The following is a 17,155-nucleotide window of genomic DNA, read 5'->3' on the forward strand; positions in this document are numbered from 1 at the left end:
GAACTCAGTGGGTGTGTGTATATATAAATATATATATAATATATATAAATATATATAATACTGACTTTAAAAAAAAAAAATTCAAATCCCCACAACATACATTTTTTTTTAATCTGTGCCAAAAATGTGTTTTCAGAGAAAATCTTATTTTCATACTCAGACTTTGTATTGTCACTCATTTGTAAGTGCGCTTCATTTAAACATGACCCCCCCCTTGTCTCATGAGCTGTGGAAGTGTTATACACTTGTACAAAAGACTTTTCGGAAACCCCCTCCCCTTCCCCCCCCCCTTTCGCCTTCCCTAACACTTATTAATTTATGGAACTGGTTTTTTTTTTTTTGGTTGGTTGTTTTTTTGTTTTTGTTTTGTTTTTGTTTTTTTTTTCTCAGCGCAGTTTTGTTTTGTGTGTCCATTGGATTACAAACTTTATTAAAAAATACAAAACACCTCGGCGCCCGCATCTCGTCCCTCGGCCGCTCGGGGGTTTGGGGGGGGATGGAGAGCGGGAGGAGGTTTTTGGGGCCTCCCCCAGGAGTCGTCACCCATCTTTTCTTTAAAAAAAAAAAAAAAAAAAAAACCAGATAATTTTATCAGAGTAAATCAAATCCTTGTTTATTTTCCCTTCTATGTTGTAAATACTTGTTGAAAACCACAGATGCAGGTTTTTTTTCCCCGCTTTTCATTTCGATACGCACCACTTGTGGAAAAAATTCCCTGAATTTTGATAGTTACTGGCCTTTAAAAAACAAGAGCCAGACTTCATGTTTTTTGCTGCTTTCCCACCCAAAAGCACGCTGGGCTCTGGTGGAGGAGGGGAGCGGCGGTGGGAGCTGCAAATGGGTTAAAATCAAGAAGATCTGGTAAAAAAGGAGATTTAGGAAAAAATTTGAGGGTTAAAGAGAGGGGAGACCCTGGCCCCATTGCCCATGGGCAAGCGTCAGCAGGGCTGGAGGAGGTGCTGTTTTGGGTTAAAAAAAGGTGGAAAAAGGGTGAAGGCTGGGCAGGGGGCATGAGAGCCCAGAGCCCTATCCTGCCCCCTGGGCCACCCCACAGGGGCCCCCCAGGCCCCACTGCCATGGGGGACAACGGGGGGCCCAGGGTCAGGACTGGGCCTTGGTTCCCCCGAGGGCTGGAGAGGGGATGGACAGACGGACACAGGGATGGGTGCACCGACTGTGTGTAGTGTAACTGCTGTTTTCGTGAGCGGGTCCTTTGGGGCAAAAAGTCCATTTTTGAGGAATGAAGCCTGGGGGGGTGGAGGAGGGCAGTGTTGGGCTGGGCGGGCGTCTGTCCATCTGTCCAGCAGGACATACAGGTGTCTGTCAGTGCACCCATCGCCCCCCCCAGGACACTGTTGGGGCAGCGCTGCAGTTGCACATGGACACTTGGCCAGACAGACAGACGGCTGGTGGGACATCCATCCAGAGCCACAGACAGGTGCGGGTCCAGCTGGACGGACAGACAGTGGCATGGCCAGCTGGACAGACAGACGAGTGTGCGTCCAGCTGGACTCACGGACAGTTGCGCATCCAGACAGACAGCTGCCTGCCCAGCAGGACACTCGCCGCCCCCCAGATTAATGCCCTAAAAATGGACTTTTTGCCCCAAAGGCCCCGTTCCAAACCCCAGCAATTTCACACCCCCAACCTGTCCGCCTCCGCTCGGGCCCAAGCCTGTCTCCGGACGGATGTCCCACCAGCTGTCCGTCTGTCCAGGCAAGTGTCTGTGTGTCCGTCTGGACCCGCGACTGCGGCGCTGCCCTCCCAGTGCTCTGGGTGGGGGAAAGGGGAGGGGGGGAACCGGGTGCATGGACAGACAGGTGCACAGACAGACGGACCTCTGTATGTGCAGATGGACACACGGACAGCTATGACACATGGACATCCCACCAGATAGACAGATGGACACCTGCCCAACCAGACATTTGCCTCCTTCTCCCCCGCCCCTGGGATTAATGCCTCAAAAATGCGACTTTTTGCCCCAAAGGCCCCCCCCTCTGAAAAGCAGCAATTTCACACCCCACTGGTACCTCCCCCCCCGTCTGTCTGTGTGTCTGTCACCCACCCTGGGGCACTGGGGGGGGGGCGTTCAGGCCTGATCCCCACTTCAAGGACCCCCGACCCCCCGCCTGGGGGGGGCACCCTGCTATCCAGCCCCTCTCCCTGCACAGCCCCAGCCCCCCTTGGCTGTGTCCCCCCCGTGGGGGGGTAACAGGGATAGGGACAGACACAGGGAAAGGTGTCCAGCCCAGGACGCCCCTGCCCCCTCTCCAGGGCAGGCGGCTGACCCCAAAGCCAGGCACTGGGCAGGACACGCTCCAGCCCCGTTTTGTACTTCCTTAACCCAGAAAGGGCTCCAGCCCTCAGCCCAGGGGCAGGGGGGCCAGGCTCTCCCCTCTCTTTCACCCAAAACCACCACTGGCAAATCCTCACACCCCTTTTTACCTTTATCAGCTCAATGATCCCCCTTTCCAATCAATTCCGCCCTCATTAGCGATTAAACAAGTCAGCTTAGCTGAAGGGAAGGGCTCTGGGGCAGGAGTCCCCCCTCTCCCCCCCATTTTGGGGGGGGTGATGGGGGAGGGCTACAAACTGGCCGCTGTTAGAAAATATTGCAATTTATTCCATCTCTCTTCCTTCCAGAAATACATTTTTTACACCATTTCCAAGCAGCTGTCTTTTTAAATAAAGGGGAGTCACTCGGAGGGGGGCTGACCCTCCCCGGCTGTGGGCACGGGGGTGGTGGGGGGCTCGGGGGGTGCGTCGCGGGTTCGGAAGAGGATTTCTCCGGCGGGAATGACCTGTTCCGTTTGCCAGGCGGTGGCGGCGGTTCCGTACTGCTGGTAAAAGTCCGTGTCAGCCTGGAACATGACGAGCGCTTGGGCCGTGTGGATGCGGACGTGTTGCGCCAGGCTGGTGGCATCCAGGAATTTTTCCCCGCAGGAATCGCAGGCGTAGAGGATTTGGGTGTTGGGGTCTGCAAGGGAAAAGTTGGGGGGTGGTGGAGGGCACGGCTGGGGGCGGGGGGTGAGCACCGGCCGAGCCCCCCGCATCTTCCCGCTCCCCTTCTCACCTGCTTCTTGCACTTGCTTCACCGCTTTGGTGATCTCGGCTTTAAGTGCTTCGGTCTCGTCCGCCGTCACGGCGGCCGCCACGGGGACCACTGCGGGGTGAGAGGAGGGGGCGGCCATGGGGAGGCGGGAGCAGGATTGTGCCCGTTAGGGGTGGCTGGGGAGGGGTCTCCAGCCGGGCTGTGATGGCTCCCAGGCTCAGGCCACAGCAAAGGGCGCTGCAGCCCATGGATAAACCTCCCTTTTAGGAGGGCTCTGGGACCCCCAAGCTGCACCCCAGGGATAAGCCGCACTTTCGGGAGGGTTCCCAGACCCCCCAGCTCACCTGTGAGCTGCGTGACAGCGGTGGCAGCCAGCGCCTCGGTGGCCAACGTCACCATGTCATCAGAAGCCACTGTGACGATGTTGACCTCGTCGCCTTCCTCGGGCTCGAGGATCTTGATGCCCGCCTTGCCCTGGTGCACCGTCTTCACGTGGGAACGCAGGTTGTCCACCCGGTTGAAGCCGCGGCCGCACTTGTCGCACAGGAACGGCTTCTCCCCTGGGGACGAGATGAGGAATTGGGGGGCGGTGGAAGATTTGAGGGGGATGGGTGGTTAACAAAGATTCGGGGGGCTGCCGGGGGAACCCACCGGTGTGGATGATGATGTGTTTGGAGAGGTCGCCCACGTTGACGAAGGCTTTGTTGCAGACGGTGCATTTGTGGGGTCGGATATTATCGTGGTGGCGGATGTGGTTGGCTAATTGGCTTGACTGCACGAACCTTGAGCGGAAGGGGACACGGGTCACCGCCCTCCCTCGTCCCCAAGCGAGGACACCCTGGCACCTCCACCCACCCACCCTCCACGGCCAGGTGGAGGTGCCCCCCAAAATTCACAGGGTGAACCCTCACCTCTTGCCGCAGCGTTCACAGACGTAGGGCTTCTCCCCCGTGTGCTGGCGCACGTGGGCGATGAGGGAGCTTGCCTGGGTGAAGGCTTTCCCGCAGATCAAGCACTGACACGGCTTCTCTCCTGGGAAAGAACAGAGAAGGGTGTGTGAGGATCATCCACCCGGGGACGGGGGAGCACGGAGACTCCCCAAAAAGGACACGGCGGTGACAGAGCCGCAGCCCTACCGGTATGGATGCGGACGTGTCGCTGCAGCGCCCCGGGGTCAGCGAACTGGCGCTGGCAGTGGACGCAGACGTAGGGTTTCTCCCCGCTGTGGATCCGGAGGTGTCGTTTCAGGTTGCCTGAGAGCAGACGAGGCTTAGCCCAGGGCGGGGTACGGGGACGCCGACACCCTCCCTCCATCCCTGGAGAAAGCCCGTCGCTATTTACGGAGCATGGACCACGCGGGAGCGTCGCACCGCTGATTCCCCGAGCCCAGGATCGGGCGCTAATGTGGTGGTGGGGCCAGCCAGGATAAGCATCCCATTTTTGTGGGGCTTGCCCGGACCCCTCTGGCGCTACAGCGGTTTGGGGAGATGAGAGGAGACGTCTCCGTCCCCGAAAGCTGGATCACCACCTACCAACCCCGTGCTACCTGAAGTGGTGAACTGTTTGCCGCACTCCCGACACTTCAGGGGCCCGTCCGCGATGTGAATCTTCAAATGAGCCTTCAAGTTCCCCACCTGGGGGCAGATAGAGGGATGCAGAGAGCCCTCCCTGCCCCACATCACCCCCCCATCTCCCTCTGGAGGGACCCAAATCACCATGGGTCTGGCTCTTCCCTCCCCCCAACTCACCTGGTTGAATTTCTTGTCGCAGTGGGGACACTTGTGCTCCTTGTCAGTGTCGTGGGTCTCCAGGTGCCGCATTTTAGAGGTGGGATCGGAGAAGGAGCGCCCGCAGTAGTCACACTGGTACGGTTTCTCCCCGCTGTGGACCAGCTGATGCCGTTTGAGGTTGCCGGAGGTGGTGAAGAGCTTGCCGCAGTCGTCGCAGCGGTATTTGGCCTCCCCCGTGTGCCGTTTCTTGTGCAGGTTCAGCAGGCTGATGAGGCGGTAGCTTTTCCCACACTCCTCGCAGCCATAGGGCTTCAGCGGGCTGCGGAGGAGATGGGGCCGTCACACCACGGCAGGGGAAAGAACCGGCGTGCCGAGCTCTCACCACCCTGATCCGAGCTCCACCACCCCAGCTAGACCCGTCGGGATCCCACAGGATGTCTTGAAGCAACGCAAAAGGAAAGGAAGGACAGGGGCAGAAAGATAAATCTCCTCCTGGACTACCCCACCGCGCTGATGGATTTCGCAAGGATTTGAACTTTGGTGGCAAAAGCCACAATTTTTAGGTGCTGCTGGCATCTTTTTGTGGCCAGCACCGTCCAAACGACCTGCTGGGAGTCTCAACCCTGCAGCGCCGAGCCCTCCAAGACCAATGCGAGAGGCAGAGCGGCGCCGGCTGCTGTACCGAGCTCTCGCTCAAACCCTTCCTCCCTCAGCCAGCCGCCGGCATCCTCAGCAGCCTTTGTCTGCCCAGCTCAGCCCGGCGGCACCTCTTGGTCCCCGGCGTTGCTGTACCTGTGCGTCTTCTCATGGGCTTTGCACGCAGCCGGGTCAGAGAAGGCTTTGTTACACTCTCTGCAGGAGAAGGGTTTCTCGCCGGTGTGGATACGGATGTGCCTCTTGAAGTTACCGGTGTGGGTGAACTCCTTCCCGCAGTCCTAGGGACGGAGAGAGACAGGCGCAGGCACGGCCGGTGACACCCGGTGTCCCCGAGGGACCGGAGACCCCGCTCGGGGCCACGGCCGGCCTCACCTCGCACTTGTGCGTGACGGAGCCGTAGGCTTTCGACTCGGTCCTGTCGCTGTAAGTACCCAAACGCAGCAGCCGGGTTTCGCCCGAGTTCTCCTGCCCGGAGTCAGTGCTCCCCGATTCGTTATCTTCAGCATTTTCTCCGTTTTCTAACCGGGGTTGCTCTTCCTCAAGGATTTTAGCCTCCTCTTCCTCCTCTGCCGTCATCTCCCCCTCTTCCTCCTTCCCTTCCAGCTCCATCTCTGCAGGCAGTTAGAGAACGGGGACGCTAGAGATCGGAAGCAGCATCAGAGACACAAAACCCACTTGTATTTCCTAACTCTAAGCCCGGGTTTAAGGTGATGGGGATTAGACCTGCCCTACTGTACCCGGGGAAATCCCGGTTCTCCATCGCACGACACAGGTGCTGAGACCTCTGCCTGGACTCGGTTTGGATTTGCAGGTTATTAGCCCTAAAATCCACAAGCCTGCGCAGACAGAGGAGCATTTCCCAACCTCTCCCAGCTCTGCCCCAAGGAAAACCGCTCCTGCGGGCTCCACGACTGGCAGGAGACGGTGTTTGCACAGCAAAACTCATGCTAACAAAACTCACTGGATGGAAAACAAGGGTTCAACTTTGCCTCGCTTTGCTTCAGCTCTGCTGAAGGGAATGGGAAGACAGCAAAGTGCCTGTCACCGCCCTCGCCCACAAACACACCTCCCGTTTCGGCACCCAGAGAGATGTTGCCCTTCGCCGCGGGGCTGCCGTTGCCAACCACGCTCTCCTCCGGCTGCAGGCAGCTGGGAAATTCGGCGTTGAGGCCCTCTTGGATGGCAAGATCTGCCCCTACAAGCAACAGAGCGTCTCGAGCACGCTCGAGGAGAGCTCGGGCTCCGCGCAGCAGGCCAGGGCGTGTTGTGGGGGGTGACAGCGGGATTTGGGGCATCACCCGCTGGTGGCTGACCTTCTTGGCCACCCAAGGCTTGCGCCTCGGGCTGTGCTGCTGCGGCCACGGGCGTCTCTTCCATCTCCTTCGGGTCGGCAGGAACGGGTTTTATTTTGTCAAGATCACTCAGTGCTTCTGCAGTCGACCTCTTGTGCTCGATAGCCGCCTTGTCGGCCCCTGCGAGGGAAGAGGCAAAGCGATCCAGCTTTTGCCGCCTGCGCAGATGCACCCCAATGGCTGCTAGAAGGATTCCCAACTCCCACAAAGATCCAAGGAAGCATCAGTTCTTCAACTGCTGGTGCCTCACCAGGGGATCAAACCCCATCCGGATGCCTTTGCGCACCGGGAGATGTATCCAGGCTGTGGGTTTGGACGGTGGCCGGAGAGCGTGGCCGCTTCGTGGGCAGTTTTCAGTCTCCCCCGATGAGGGGAAGCGAGGAGGCTACGTACCGATCTCGGCAGGGGGCTGCTGGATCTTGGCAGGGTTTTCTGCCGGCATGGTGAGGGCTTTGAGGGCGTTGCAAGCAGTAACAATCTCCTGCATTTGGAGGAAACCCGCCACGGCCAGCACGTCTTCCACGTTGTCGGAGTTTAGGCTTAGCTTAGCCGTGTACATGAACTCCAAAACCTGGCCCAGGCCTGCAAGGGAGGTGATGCAACCAGAAATACGCTCTCACCTCTCGGCCGTGCAATTTTGAAAAGCCCAAAGAGCACGAAACAACAGGCAGTAACAACAGTTTAAGCAGCTCGGAGGGATATCGGATAACCCTCTGCCTACCTGCCGCGTTGCTGATGTCGAGGTGCACCACGTCCTTCTGGTCAACGAAAAGCATCCTGAAATACTCGCTGCAGGCCGCCAGCACGGCTTTGTGGGCCTTGAAGTCGATGCCGTCCACCACGAAGGTACAGTCGCAGAGCAGACCCAGCTGCCGCTGCTGGTTCAGCTGTTCCAGGACTTGCTTGCTGTGCTGGGGGAAATCCATGGCTGCGGGGAGAAAAAACAAAGCCCGGGACGGGGGTGAGACAGGTGCTGGAACCCTGACGCCACGTCGGAAAGGGCCACGAAACAGGACAGATCACAAAGTCACGGTTCAACCACATCCCAACCTCCCTGTTCGTTAAAAAAAGGGGCCCAAAAAGCCTAATTTCAGCTCCTTGCTACAGCCGCCTGCCTCTCCCACCAAACACAACCCCAAACCCTCTCCTATAACAGGCCCGACACCAGCATGGGGCTGCAGAGAGAGTTGATTGAATAGTCAGTATATCCTTTTGCCATCCTAACAGCATTTAAAGTACATTTATTGCTCTTCATCCAGCCCAAGCTGCGAGCAGGAACGCTGTTGCCTCTGCAAACGTGTCCCTTCAGTGAGCGGGCGGTGCCACCGCTCCCACCGAGGGCACAGCGCGGAAAGCGTTCATCAAAACCTTCAAGCTGCTGCTCATTTTAGGCACTTGTGTCATGATACCGAGGGATTTTTCTTTTTTTATTGCGAGTTTGGAGGGAGTCCTCCCTGCTCGAAGCACGACTGTGGCTGAGGAATTCTGCAAACTCTTGGAAAAACTGCAAAAGCCCATTTTTCCAAGCAGATCCTCGTTGGCAAAGGTCGAGGGACAGCATGAGTTCCATCTGCTGCCGCACGTTGGGTTTTCTCCTGGGCTGCACCTGCAGGGCACAGCGTAGAGAATGAAGGGTTTTCACTTGGCTTCGTTTTCCAAAAATGATTCCTGTGCAGGCTGAAGGGATCGTTTCATCACTTTCTGGGCAAGTGATGAGCAAGGAGGGTGGAGAGAGCAAATGGGGACTATCCACAGTTATTGTTCAACCTTCCAGGACAGGAAATCCCTAAAGCTCTGGATGCTGGAAGACGCAAGGTTATGGCCAGGGGAACACTCTTGGTTCCGATGCTAAGTCGACGCTCCGTGTCTCCGCGAAGGTTTCCAGCCCATAGCAGTTGCTTTTCCACTTTACCAGCTCTTAAAAGCAGCATGAAGAGTCTCAGGTTGGGAAAAGGCGACAGGTTTAGATCCATAAAACTAGGTCGCTTCCAGGCAAGCCAGGAGCACATCCCTTCCTCCGGATCCATTCCGGCAGGCGAGCACCGCGGGCAGAGGGAGCCTCCTCCTGTCTGCAGCGGGTGCTAGCAGCATGCTCGGTGAAAGATCTTCCACCCAAGGATGGATTTGCTTTCCAAAATCATTCCTGGCGGGGATAAGAAGCCCAGACACCTCCGACAGCATTGGATTGTGCATGGAGAGAGAAAGTTTCACTCCCAAAATGCTGTTTATCTTTGCGATGAACTCACTGCCACAACTCTCCCCCAAGACTCCAAAAGACAGGGAATGTTTTAACCAAACACCCACAGCCTGTCCCAAAATACATCCCTTGAGAGCCAAAAAAAAAAAAACCCGCAAAAAACAGTATTTGTATAAAAATCTGTCTAAACCGCCACACACGTATGACCCTGTAAGGTTTGCAAAGGAAGCTCTGGGAAAAAAGGGGAGGATTTTTGCAGCAGGACAAACAACGCTGCCTTCCATGCACCAAAAGCTCTGCACAGCAGGACTTGAGAAATCATGACGGTTTGATGCACTAAAAGACTATTTTCGGTAATTTGTAGGAGGCACTTTGCATCTGAATGATGCTTTTTATCGCTCCCCGATTGGACTCACCTCAGCTTCGTACCCGAGCTTTGCAAAGGAAGCAAACTCCCAAGAAATTAAACTCCTCCTGAAAAAATTCATCTTTTCTGCAGTTTCCTCATCACGTTACAGCTTTGTCAGAGCACGTGAGCGCAGCAGGGCAGAGACTGGGACAAGCTGCTTATCACCTTCACGCCCGAACCCAGCACCCAACGTCCCCCAACAGCTGAGATCACCTTCGTACACTAAAATCCCTGACTCCAAGCCTTAAAAATCCCAAATATCTGGATCTAAAAAAACACGGTGCACCCAAAGTGCCACCCTGGTTCCTTGTCACCGCTCCAGCAGGGCCAGCTCGTGGCTCTGGTGCTGAGATCCGTCTCCTTTCTCTGACCGAACGGGATGTGCTGAAACAGGGATGGATCCAGAGAGGGCAAATGCCAAATCAGGCATTGCTGGTCCACCTGACTGCAAAACTAATTAGCACAAACCCATCGCTGTCGGCTGTTTAAGGTAGCGGCGCTGTCTGAGGATGCGTGTCTCAGCTCCTCACCCAAAGAACAAAGATAAGTCAGGATCGGTGCCCGACCTCACCCCTGCACTGCCAGGAGCGGAGATCCAGAGGACCAAGGCTGCGAGTGAGATGGTTGCGGCTCTCCTCCAGTTTTCCCCCTTCCTGGTGCTAAAGTTAGTCTCTACGTGGCCATCCTGGGAGAAACGGGACGAAAAACTCCGCTTTAAAACCCAGACCTCACATGTCAAAGGCACCAGGGCCTGACATCACCAACCCAGGATGACGTACCCCCCAGTTTCACCTTGTCGGAGGCACACGAGCGCCGTTTCCCCTCCTGCCCTCTCCCCAGTGTGGCTGTCGAGTCTCTCATTATCCAATTAACCACAGAAAAGCTTCGTTATGAGAACACCCATGCCCCTTGCATGCGCTCACAGACATAAATACAGCGGCTACGGTCCTGGGGAGCTTCCCACACGAGCTCCGTTAAGCTCTCTCGCTTAATAACGACCTGTACCTGCCACCTCAGCATCTACCTATTAAAAAACCACCCAAAACCTTAATAAATTGGAAAAAAATAGTGGTTTAAACGTTGCCTTTCAACACTGTCACCATCCAGCCGTCCATTCTTACGCTGGGAAGATAAAAAGGAGCGGGGGTTTACTTTCTGCCTACCGTCATCTCCCTTCTCATGCGTCAGCTTGGGGAACAACACAGCCCTAATCCTTTCAGTCTCTGCGAAGAGGAGTCTGTCCTCATTTCCAGTAACTGATTCCACAACACTTTCAGTTAAGAAAAATAAAGTTAAGAGCTGATCTGACCAGAGCACTCAAGGTACAGATGCGTTAATAATACCAGTTATGAAATAGAGAAGGGCCCTGGAGTTTGTGGTCGGCCGCAAAACTGGAAGGTGAGCTGGTACTCAGATCTAAGTGGAGGAAAAATAATCACAAGTGATGACAGGCAGGAAAGAAACGTGGTGAAAATGAACTAAAAGGAGAAAGACACGAGGAGAGGGATGAGCAGAGACACTTTGGACCCCACCCAGCGAACAGACACCCTGCAGACCCCTCGGTTATTTAGTTTTCAGGCCCACGGGTACACTTATGTGGCTCCCGACGTGGCTGTGCCGGCTGGGCTGCCCACAGGTGAGCAGAGCCCCGGGCTGCAGCAGGCAGGAAGCCAGCGGGGCTGCTGAGACATCGTGCCATGAAAACCACCCGTTTCTGCAGCGCCCAGATGATGAACTACGAAACCTTCACCTTCTTGTGAAAACCCTGCCTTTACAATGCTGCCTGATCTCTGAGATTTTGGCAGAAGCTTACAATAAAGAAATGCAATTAAGGAAGCGTGGCTTGTCCATGAAATGCATCATCCGTGCCCAAAAAGCGATGCCCGCAGAGGGCACATACAGCTGGTATGGACTGTCATCACGCCAAAAAGGATGTCAGAAGAAGAGAAAAAAACCTTTTTTCCCTTGAGTTACTGCACGATGCTTTGAAGTTTGCTCCACTCTTCTGCTGGTGACGTCCTTGACACGCAGGTAGACAGCTCGCGCCGTGGCAGGGGACTTGTCTTGTGCAGCGTCGGCTGTCGGGGCTGAGTCCCCCACAGGCATCGTACCGTGTCCCAAAGGGATAGTGGCTGCCCCATGCGTGGGGGGTGGACAGGGCTTTCACTCCTGACCTTGTCCCCAGACCCCCCACGGCTCCCTGGGGGGGTCACATCTCCCACGGCGGACGCAGAGCCCGGCTGCTGCCTAAGGGGGGGTCACACGGGGCAGGGGGTGGGTGGCACAAATTCGGGGGGCAGGGAAGGATGAGCTGCCACAGCCCGTCGCCCGGTGCTAAGGGGCTGGGGGGAGACCCCCACGCAGCCTCCCCTCAAAAAACCGGCGGTCGCACACCGGGGTGCCCCCCACAACGGCTCTTCTTTGGGGGGAACCCCTCAGGCAGCGAGCTGGGCCGCAGCCCTCCTTCTTCCCCTCACAGCCCCCGTGTCCCCGCCAGGACCCCTCACTCAGGCCCTCCAGCTCCCTCCCAGCTCCTCCCCGGGTCTCCCGCCGCTCCCCCCGCCGCTACCTGCCATGGCGAGCCCGGGGGGGGGCCTCACATCGCCACCCGCGACGCTCACCGTGACACGGACCAGACAAAGGGCGCCGCCATCTTAGTGCCGGGCGGAAGCGGCGTCGCCCTCCTCCGCCCACCGGCGACGCCGTCGCGCATGCGCGGCCCGGCGCGGGACGCGGGACGCTCATGCGCAGATGGGGCAGTGAAGCTGGTCACGTGGCACGGTCTTCGGTTTCCCTCCCGCCTCAGCAGCGCCGCCATGACGGTGCGAGGGTGGCGGGCGGAGCGGAGCGGAGCTGCGAGGGGCCGGTTGGCCCCGGGGCTGGCCCTGCGGCTCCGTGAGGGGCAAAGGGCCCTGATCCGCCATGCTGTATGCCCCTGAGGGCTCTGATTTCCCCCCGTCCGAGGCTGCCCACACTTCCAGGGTGCGCCAGCAGGCCGGGGCACCGGGCAGCCGCCATGATGGCAGCCGAGCTTTTCCACAGGGAACAAGTCAAGTGGTGTGGCCCCGGGGGGTCAGCACGGGCCAAAAGCTGTAGATGTTACCCAAGATGGGCCCTCTGCGTGGGCAAACCCCCCTCAGGCAGGGGGTGGCCTGGGGAGCCCCGCGTGGCTTTGAGGGCAGCCGTTCACTGGCGTGTGTTGTAAGGTACCAGTAAGTTTGGAGAGCAGGCCGCCCCAAAAACATAATACTCCTATTGCTATCGACCCATTTCCCCCTAAGGCAGGATTTCCTGGCTTGCCTGCCCGCCCAAAATGAGGCCGCAGTGGGGCCATGTTGCTGCAGAGGGGGTTGGCAGGGGGACTCTGAGTTGTCCCTTCGTGTGTTCCTTGGCTTGGAGAACTTCCCCCATGCGAAACCAGCCAGCTTTTGGGGAGAAAAGGAGTGTTTTTCTCCCTCCTTTTGCTGGAGCTTTGCCACCCACCAGCCTGTCACCACTAGATGGCAATCTGTGTCCATGGCGGGTGGCTCCCTGGGTGCTGGGGGGCCCTGAACACCCAGGGGTGACGTTTGGGGCAGAGCAGTCGCATCCCATCACAGAGGATCAACAACGGCATCGCCACTGCTCCCCGGTTCCAATTTCCCAAGCTGCGCTGGGGGCTTTTACTGACATCAAGAGCTTTTTAAATAAGTTTTAAACATTTCTCCTCGCAGCATACTGCAGCAGGATGTCCCCTGAGCAACTGGCAGCGCTAATAGACAATCTAGTCAAGGAGATGATGGAAGAGCCCAAACACAAGAAGTGTGTGTCCCCGATGCTGCAGGTGTGTGTCCCCGATGCTGCAGGTGTGTTAATGCAAGTCACGAGTCGTTAGGGGACAAGCAGGGATGAGCTGACCTCCGAGCTGGAGCAGCAACACGAGCTGGGCGGTGTGTGGTAGCTATAAACAGCCACTCGCCCCGAACAGGCGCCTCGCTGTTGTTTGTACACACAGGGAGATGGAGCCAGGCCCTTGGTGGGGTTTCAGGGGAGCTTTTGGGCACTCAAAAGGAAGCCCCTGGGTTTAGCAACCAGGCTGGAACCGTCGTCCCGGCTCATGCCAGTTCCCCGGAGCTTCCCTGATGGCAATGGGTGTGGGTGGGCGAGGGGAGGAGGATTTGGTGACCTTCCAGGTGGGCCGGCGGCCGAACAGCTGAGGGAATGGCTCAGAAATAGAGCAACGGGGAAGAAATGAGTCACCCTAGGCTGGACATAAATGGGGCCGTGGGCACGGAGGGGAGCCAGGGGCGGCTCCTCGCCCGCGTTTTTGTCAGGAAGGGGGAATCGCTCGCGGTACTCCTTACCAAGACACCCCTTGGAGCTGAAGCCATAGCCCTTTTGAGGGAAAAGCATCAAGAAAACATTAAAAAACAGAGGCGGCAGCAGTTGGGCATTCTCAATAATTTATCACAAGCTGTATATACAGAGACAAGCTCCGGCAGAGGGTCAGGGAAGGGAACCTCGCTTCTTGCTCCCGGCGCAGTTCTTGGAACGCTGGATCTTCCCCATCAATCCTCACTGGCTAAAAACTGCCAGAGCCGGGACTCCCCTCCGGAGTTTTCTCCGGTGGGTGACAGGATGCGTCTCACTGCACCGGTCCCTTGGCACGGGCCTGACCGCATGAGGGAGCGTTCCCATCCCCTACCCTACATGCCACCTTCTTCCCCAAATTACTCAAATAATTAACGAAGTTGGGGAGTGGGGAAAGGGACACACACCCCCGCCCTGACCCCTCAGATCTTGATCTCAGTCCGGAAGGTTTGCTGGACATGCTCGGCGTGCTTGGCAGGCTGTCGCTGAGCCCGAATGGTCAACGTGCCATCGTCCCCCAACGAGGATGACACCGATGTGGGGTCCACGTCTTCGGGCAGCTGGCATTTGTGGGTGAAGGTGTTCATGACAGTGCCATCCGCAGCCAGCTGGGGAAAAAAAAAGGGGTGAAAAAGGGCCATTTTGGGGTGCGGGTGGGATGGGGGCTCCTTTCTGCCTGCCCTTGGGTGAGGCTGGCGGTTGTGCCTTGTGTGTGGTGGTAATTTTTGGCCCCCCGAGGGGACAGGCGGGATGTGGGTGGCATCGGGGTGGGGGACACAAAGGTGCCTTTTTTTGGTTCCCACCCCCCTGGGAGAAGGGTGATTACAGGGCACGACTTTGTTCGATCTCGTGGGCTTCGCTCCTGCAAAATAAGGGGCGAAAAGGCGAGGGGATTGTGAATTAAATAATTCACAATTGTTTTTGCCAGGACCGTTAGGAAGTTGGGTGGGAGTTGGGGGGTGCCCCACACTTTGGGGGTGAGTGGGGAAGGGAGGGAGCACCCACCTTCTCGGCATGCACCTCGATCTGGTTGTTGGAGGTGGTGACGATGATGTCCTCGGGGGCGAAGTCGCTGACATCCACCGTGAACTGATAGGTGTTGCCCAAGGTCTTCACCGTGCCGGTGTTGCCGGGTCGAGCTGCCGGAGAGGAAGGGGGTGACAGCCGCCGTTCGGCGAGGGTCCTCCCGAAACGTGTCTCCCACAGCTCTGCCTCTGCCCAAACCCCCCAGGACGGAGATGTACTGGTGCGCGGGGGGAAAAGGTGTTGCTGCGTAGCTTTGCTACCTCTCCCAGCCCTAAAAATGGGGTGACGACCCCTCTCTGCCCCCCAAACTTACCTGGGAACCCCAAGGTCTCGCCACGGGGCCGGACGAAACTCCCAAAAAGTTCCATGGTGCCAGTGGGTGACGCTGACCGGTGGAAGCTGCGCTCCGATCGGAAAGCAGCTGAGGATTTCACGTTCATCCACCGCGTCCCCTCCCACCCCCCCTCCCCAAAACCTCTGACCCCTGGGGAGGAAGACCAAAGCCCCCTTCCTCGTCCTCCTCCCGGCGAAGGCAAAGTGGGACCGGTTATTTCGCGGGGGGGGGCGGCTTGACGAGCTTTTTAAAGCCTCGTTAAAGCTCCCGGCCGCCTGCCAGACCTCTCGTAAAACGGGCTAAATTTAGGTCTTGCGCCGGAGACGGTGGAAATTTTTCCCCTCTCCGTTCCCCCCCCTTCCTTCTCCTCAACGCCGTGGAATGCGATGCCGGCGTTCCTGCCTATTATTAAGGAATAATAATGATAAATAATTAAAATACTTATTAAATACTCCCCCTGCCCTGGGTTATATTTGAGGATTGGGAGGTGACGGCAGGGAGAGGGGAAAACCCGGCTCGCTCCGGCCTCAGCGGGTCCGTCGGCTTCGTCAAGGTCGTTTTTAATGAGCTCGTTTGCAAACTCAGTCCGGCGGCGGAGGCCAAGGCGGGAGGACCGGTGAGGGAGTGCTGAAAAAAGGGGAGGGGGGGATCTCCTGTCCCCCAAAACATCCCTGGGATGGAGCGCCCCGTCCCCAGGGGGCTGCGGGAGGAGGAGAGGGTGCTGGTGTCGGAGCAGAGCTGGAGACCCTGCCCTGAAGCCCGGAGGAGGCTCCGAGGTGAGACCCCCACCCAAAGTGCGGGGACCTTGGGTGCGTGGGGACGTGGGGTTTTTTGGGGGGAGGGGTGTCATCACCCTGTCTCCCCCACCCCTGCAGGGTGCCTGGAGTGGGTGAAGCGGCAGCTTTTCCGCGTCGGGGAGGATTGGTATTTCCTCTTCGTCCTGGGGGTCCTCATGGCCACCATCAGCTTCGTGATGGACCTCCTCGTCTCCAGGCTCTACGAGGGTAACCAGGGGCTCCCGTGGGGCTTCACCTGGCTTTTGGGGGTCCACAAAGGAGGGGGGGTGTCTCTTTTTGGTAGTGGGGGGCACATCTCCCCTCCCCTTCAGCCCACCGGTGGCTTTACCGAGAGGTCGGTGACATCTTGGTGCTCAAGTACCTCTCGTGGACCATGTACCCCACGGCGCTGGCAGCCTTCTCCACCGGCTTCTCCCAAAGCATCACTCCGCACTCAGGAGGTGAGCCGGCTGCACCCCAACCTCCCCAGCTCCCCAAAACTCCCCTCCCCGGTGACGGGGAGACCCCCTAAAATTTGGATACCTTCCTCCAAGGCTCCGGCATCCCAGAGCTGAAGACCATCCTGACCGGCGTGGTGCTGGAGGACTACCTGGCCATCCAAAATTTTGGAGCCAAGGCGGTGGGGTTGACCTGCACCCTGGCGTGTGGCAGTACCGTTTTCCTCGGCAAAGTGGTGAGGGATTCCCCCATGGCCCGTTTCCCGGCATCGCCGATGGTTCTGGTTGGTGCCGGCGTGGTGGTGGTGGGGGACGCTGAGCGCTGTGTCCCCCCCACCTCGGCACCCAGGGTCCCTTCGTCCACCTCTCCGCCATGGCCGCAGTGTATTTGGGGAAGATGCGGACCTCGGTCACGAGGGAGTATGAGGTGGGGATGCTGTCCCCCGAAGTAAGGGGGGGTGCGTGTCCCCCCCCCTCAAATTAGGGGGAATTTTATTTTAACCCCTCCTCGCCCCACAGAACAAGTTCAAGCAGAATGAGATGCTGGTGGCTGCACAAGCCGTCGGGGTGGCCACGGTTTTTGGGGCGCCCATCAGTGGTGAGGACCTCCCCCCATCCCACCCTGGGGACCCCCAAAGCCCCAAAGACACCCACCCCCCTATTTTTCCAGGGGTGCTTTTCAGCATCGAGGTGATGTCCTCCCACTTCGCCGTGCGGGATTACTGGCGGGGCTTTTTCGCCGCGACCTGCGGCGCCTTCATGTTTCGCCTCCTCCCCGTCTTCAACAGCGAGCAAGGCAAGGCAGGGCGGGCAG

The 17,155-nt window shown here is 57.8% G+C and overlaps 3 protein-coding genes across 3 annotated transcripts in view; 1 reads left to right on the forward strand and 2 right to left on the reverse strand.

Moving 5' to 3' along the window:
• Positions 1-2,696: 2,696 nt before the first annotated feature.
• Positions 2,697-12,215, reverse strand: ZBTB17 (zinc finger and BTB domain containing 17; the record flags this gene model as incomplete). The annotated part of the gene is made up of 16 exons (XM_082009213.1): positions 2,697-2,977; positions 3,074-3,163; positions 3,397-3,612; positions 3,704-3,834; positions 3,964-4,084; positions 4,189-4,305; positions 4,599-4,686; positions 4,801-5,101; positions 5,575-5,717; positions 5,812-5,957; positions 6,506-6,634; positions 6,753-6,911; positions 7,185-7,373; positions 7,513-7,719; positions 10,561-10,667; positions 12,019-12,215. 16 exons carry the CDS (start codon positions 12,213-12,215, stop codon positions 2,697-2,699), a joined length of 2,622 nt encoding a protein of 873 aa, XP_081865339.1.
• Positions 12,216-14,169: 1,954 nt separating this feature from the next.
• HSPB7 (heat shock protein family B (small) member 7) lies at positions 14,170-15,213 on the reverse strand (the record flags this gene model as incomplete). Its single annotated transcript, XM_082009477.1, has 3 exons — positions 14,170-14,355; positions 14,753-14,886; positions 15,087-15,213. 3 exons carry the CDS (start codon positions 15,211-15,213, stop codon positions 14,170-14,172), a joined length of 447 nt encoding a protein of 148 aa, XP_081865603.1.
• Positions 15,214-15,673: 460 nt separating this feature from the next.
• Positions 15,674-17,155, forward strand: part of LOC309412329 (chloride channel protein ClC-Kb-like) — a gene marked incomplete at its 3' end in the record, with an annotated part of 2,486 nt that continues 1,004 nt past the window's right edge. The window contains exons 1-6 of the mRNA XM_082009214.1: positions 15,674-15,883; positions 15,983-16,111; positions 16,216-16,344; positions 16,438-16,577; positions 16,691-16,768; positions 16,861-17,137. Coding sequence (XP_081865340.1) covers positions 15,784-15,883; positions 15,983-16,111; positions 16,216-16,344; positions 16,438-16,577; positions 16,691-16,768; positions 16,861-17,137 — 853 coding nt within the window. The 5' untranslated portion in view covers positions 15,674-15,783. The remainder of the gene's footprint in view (positions 15,884-15,982; positions 16,112-16,215; positions 16,345-16,437; positions 16,578-16,690; positions 16,769-16,860; positions 17,138-17,155) is intronic.

This window comes from Phaethon aethereus (genome assembly GCF_964289735.1).
Source record: "Phaethon aethereus genome assembly, chromosome: 21".
Lineage (NCBI taxonomy): Eukaryota > Metazoa > Chordata > Aves > Phaethontiformes > Phaethontidae > Phaethon > Phaethon aethereus.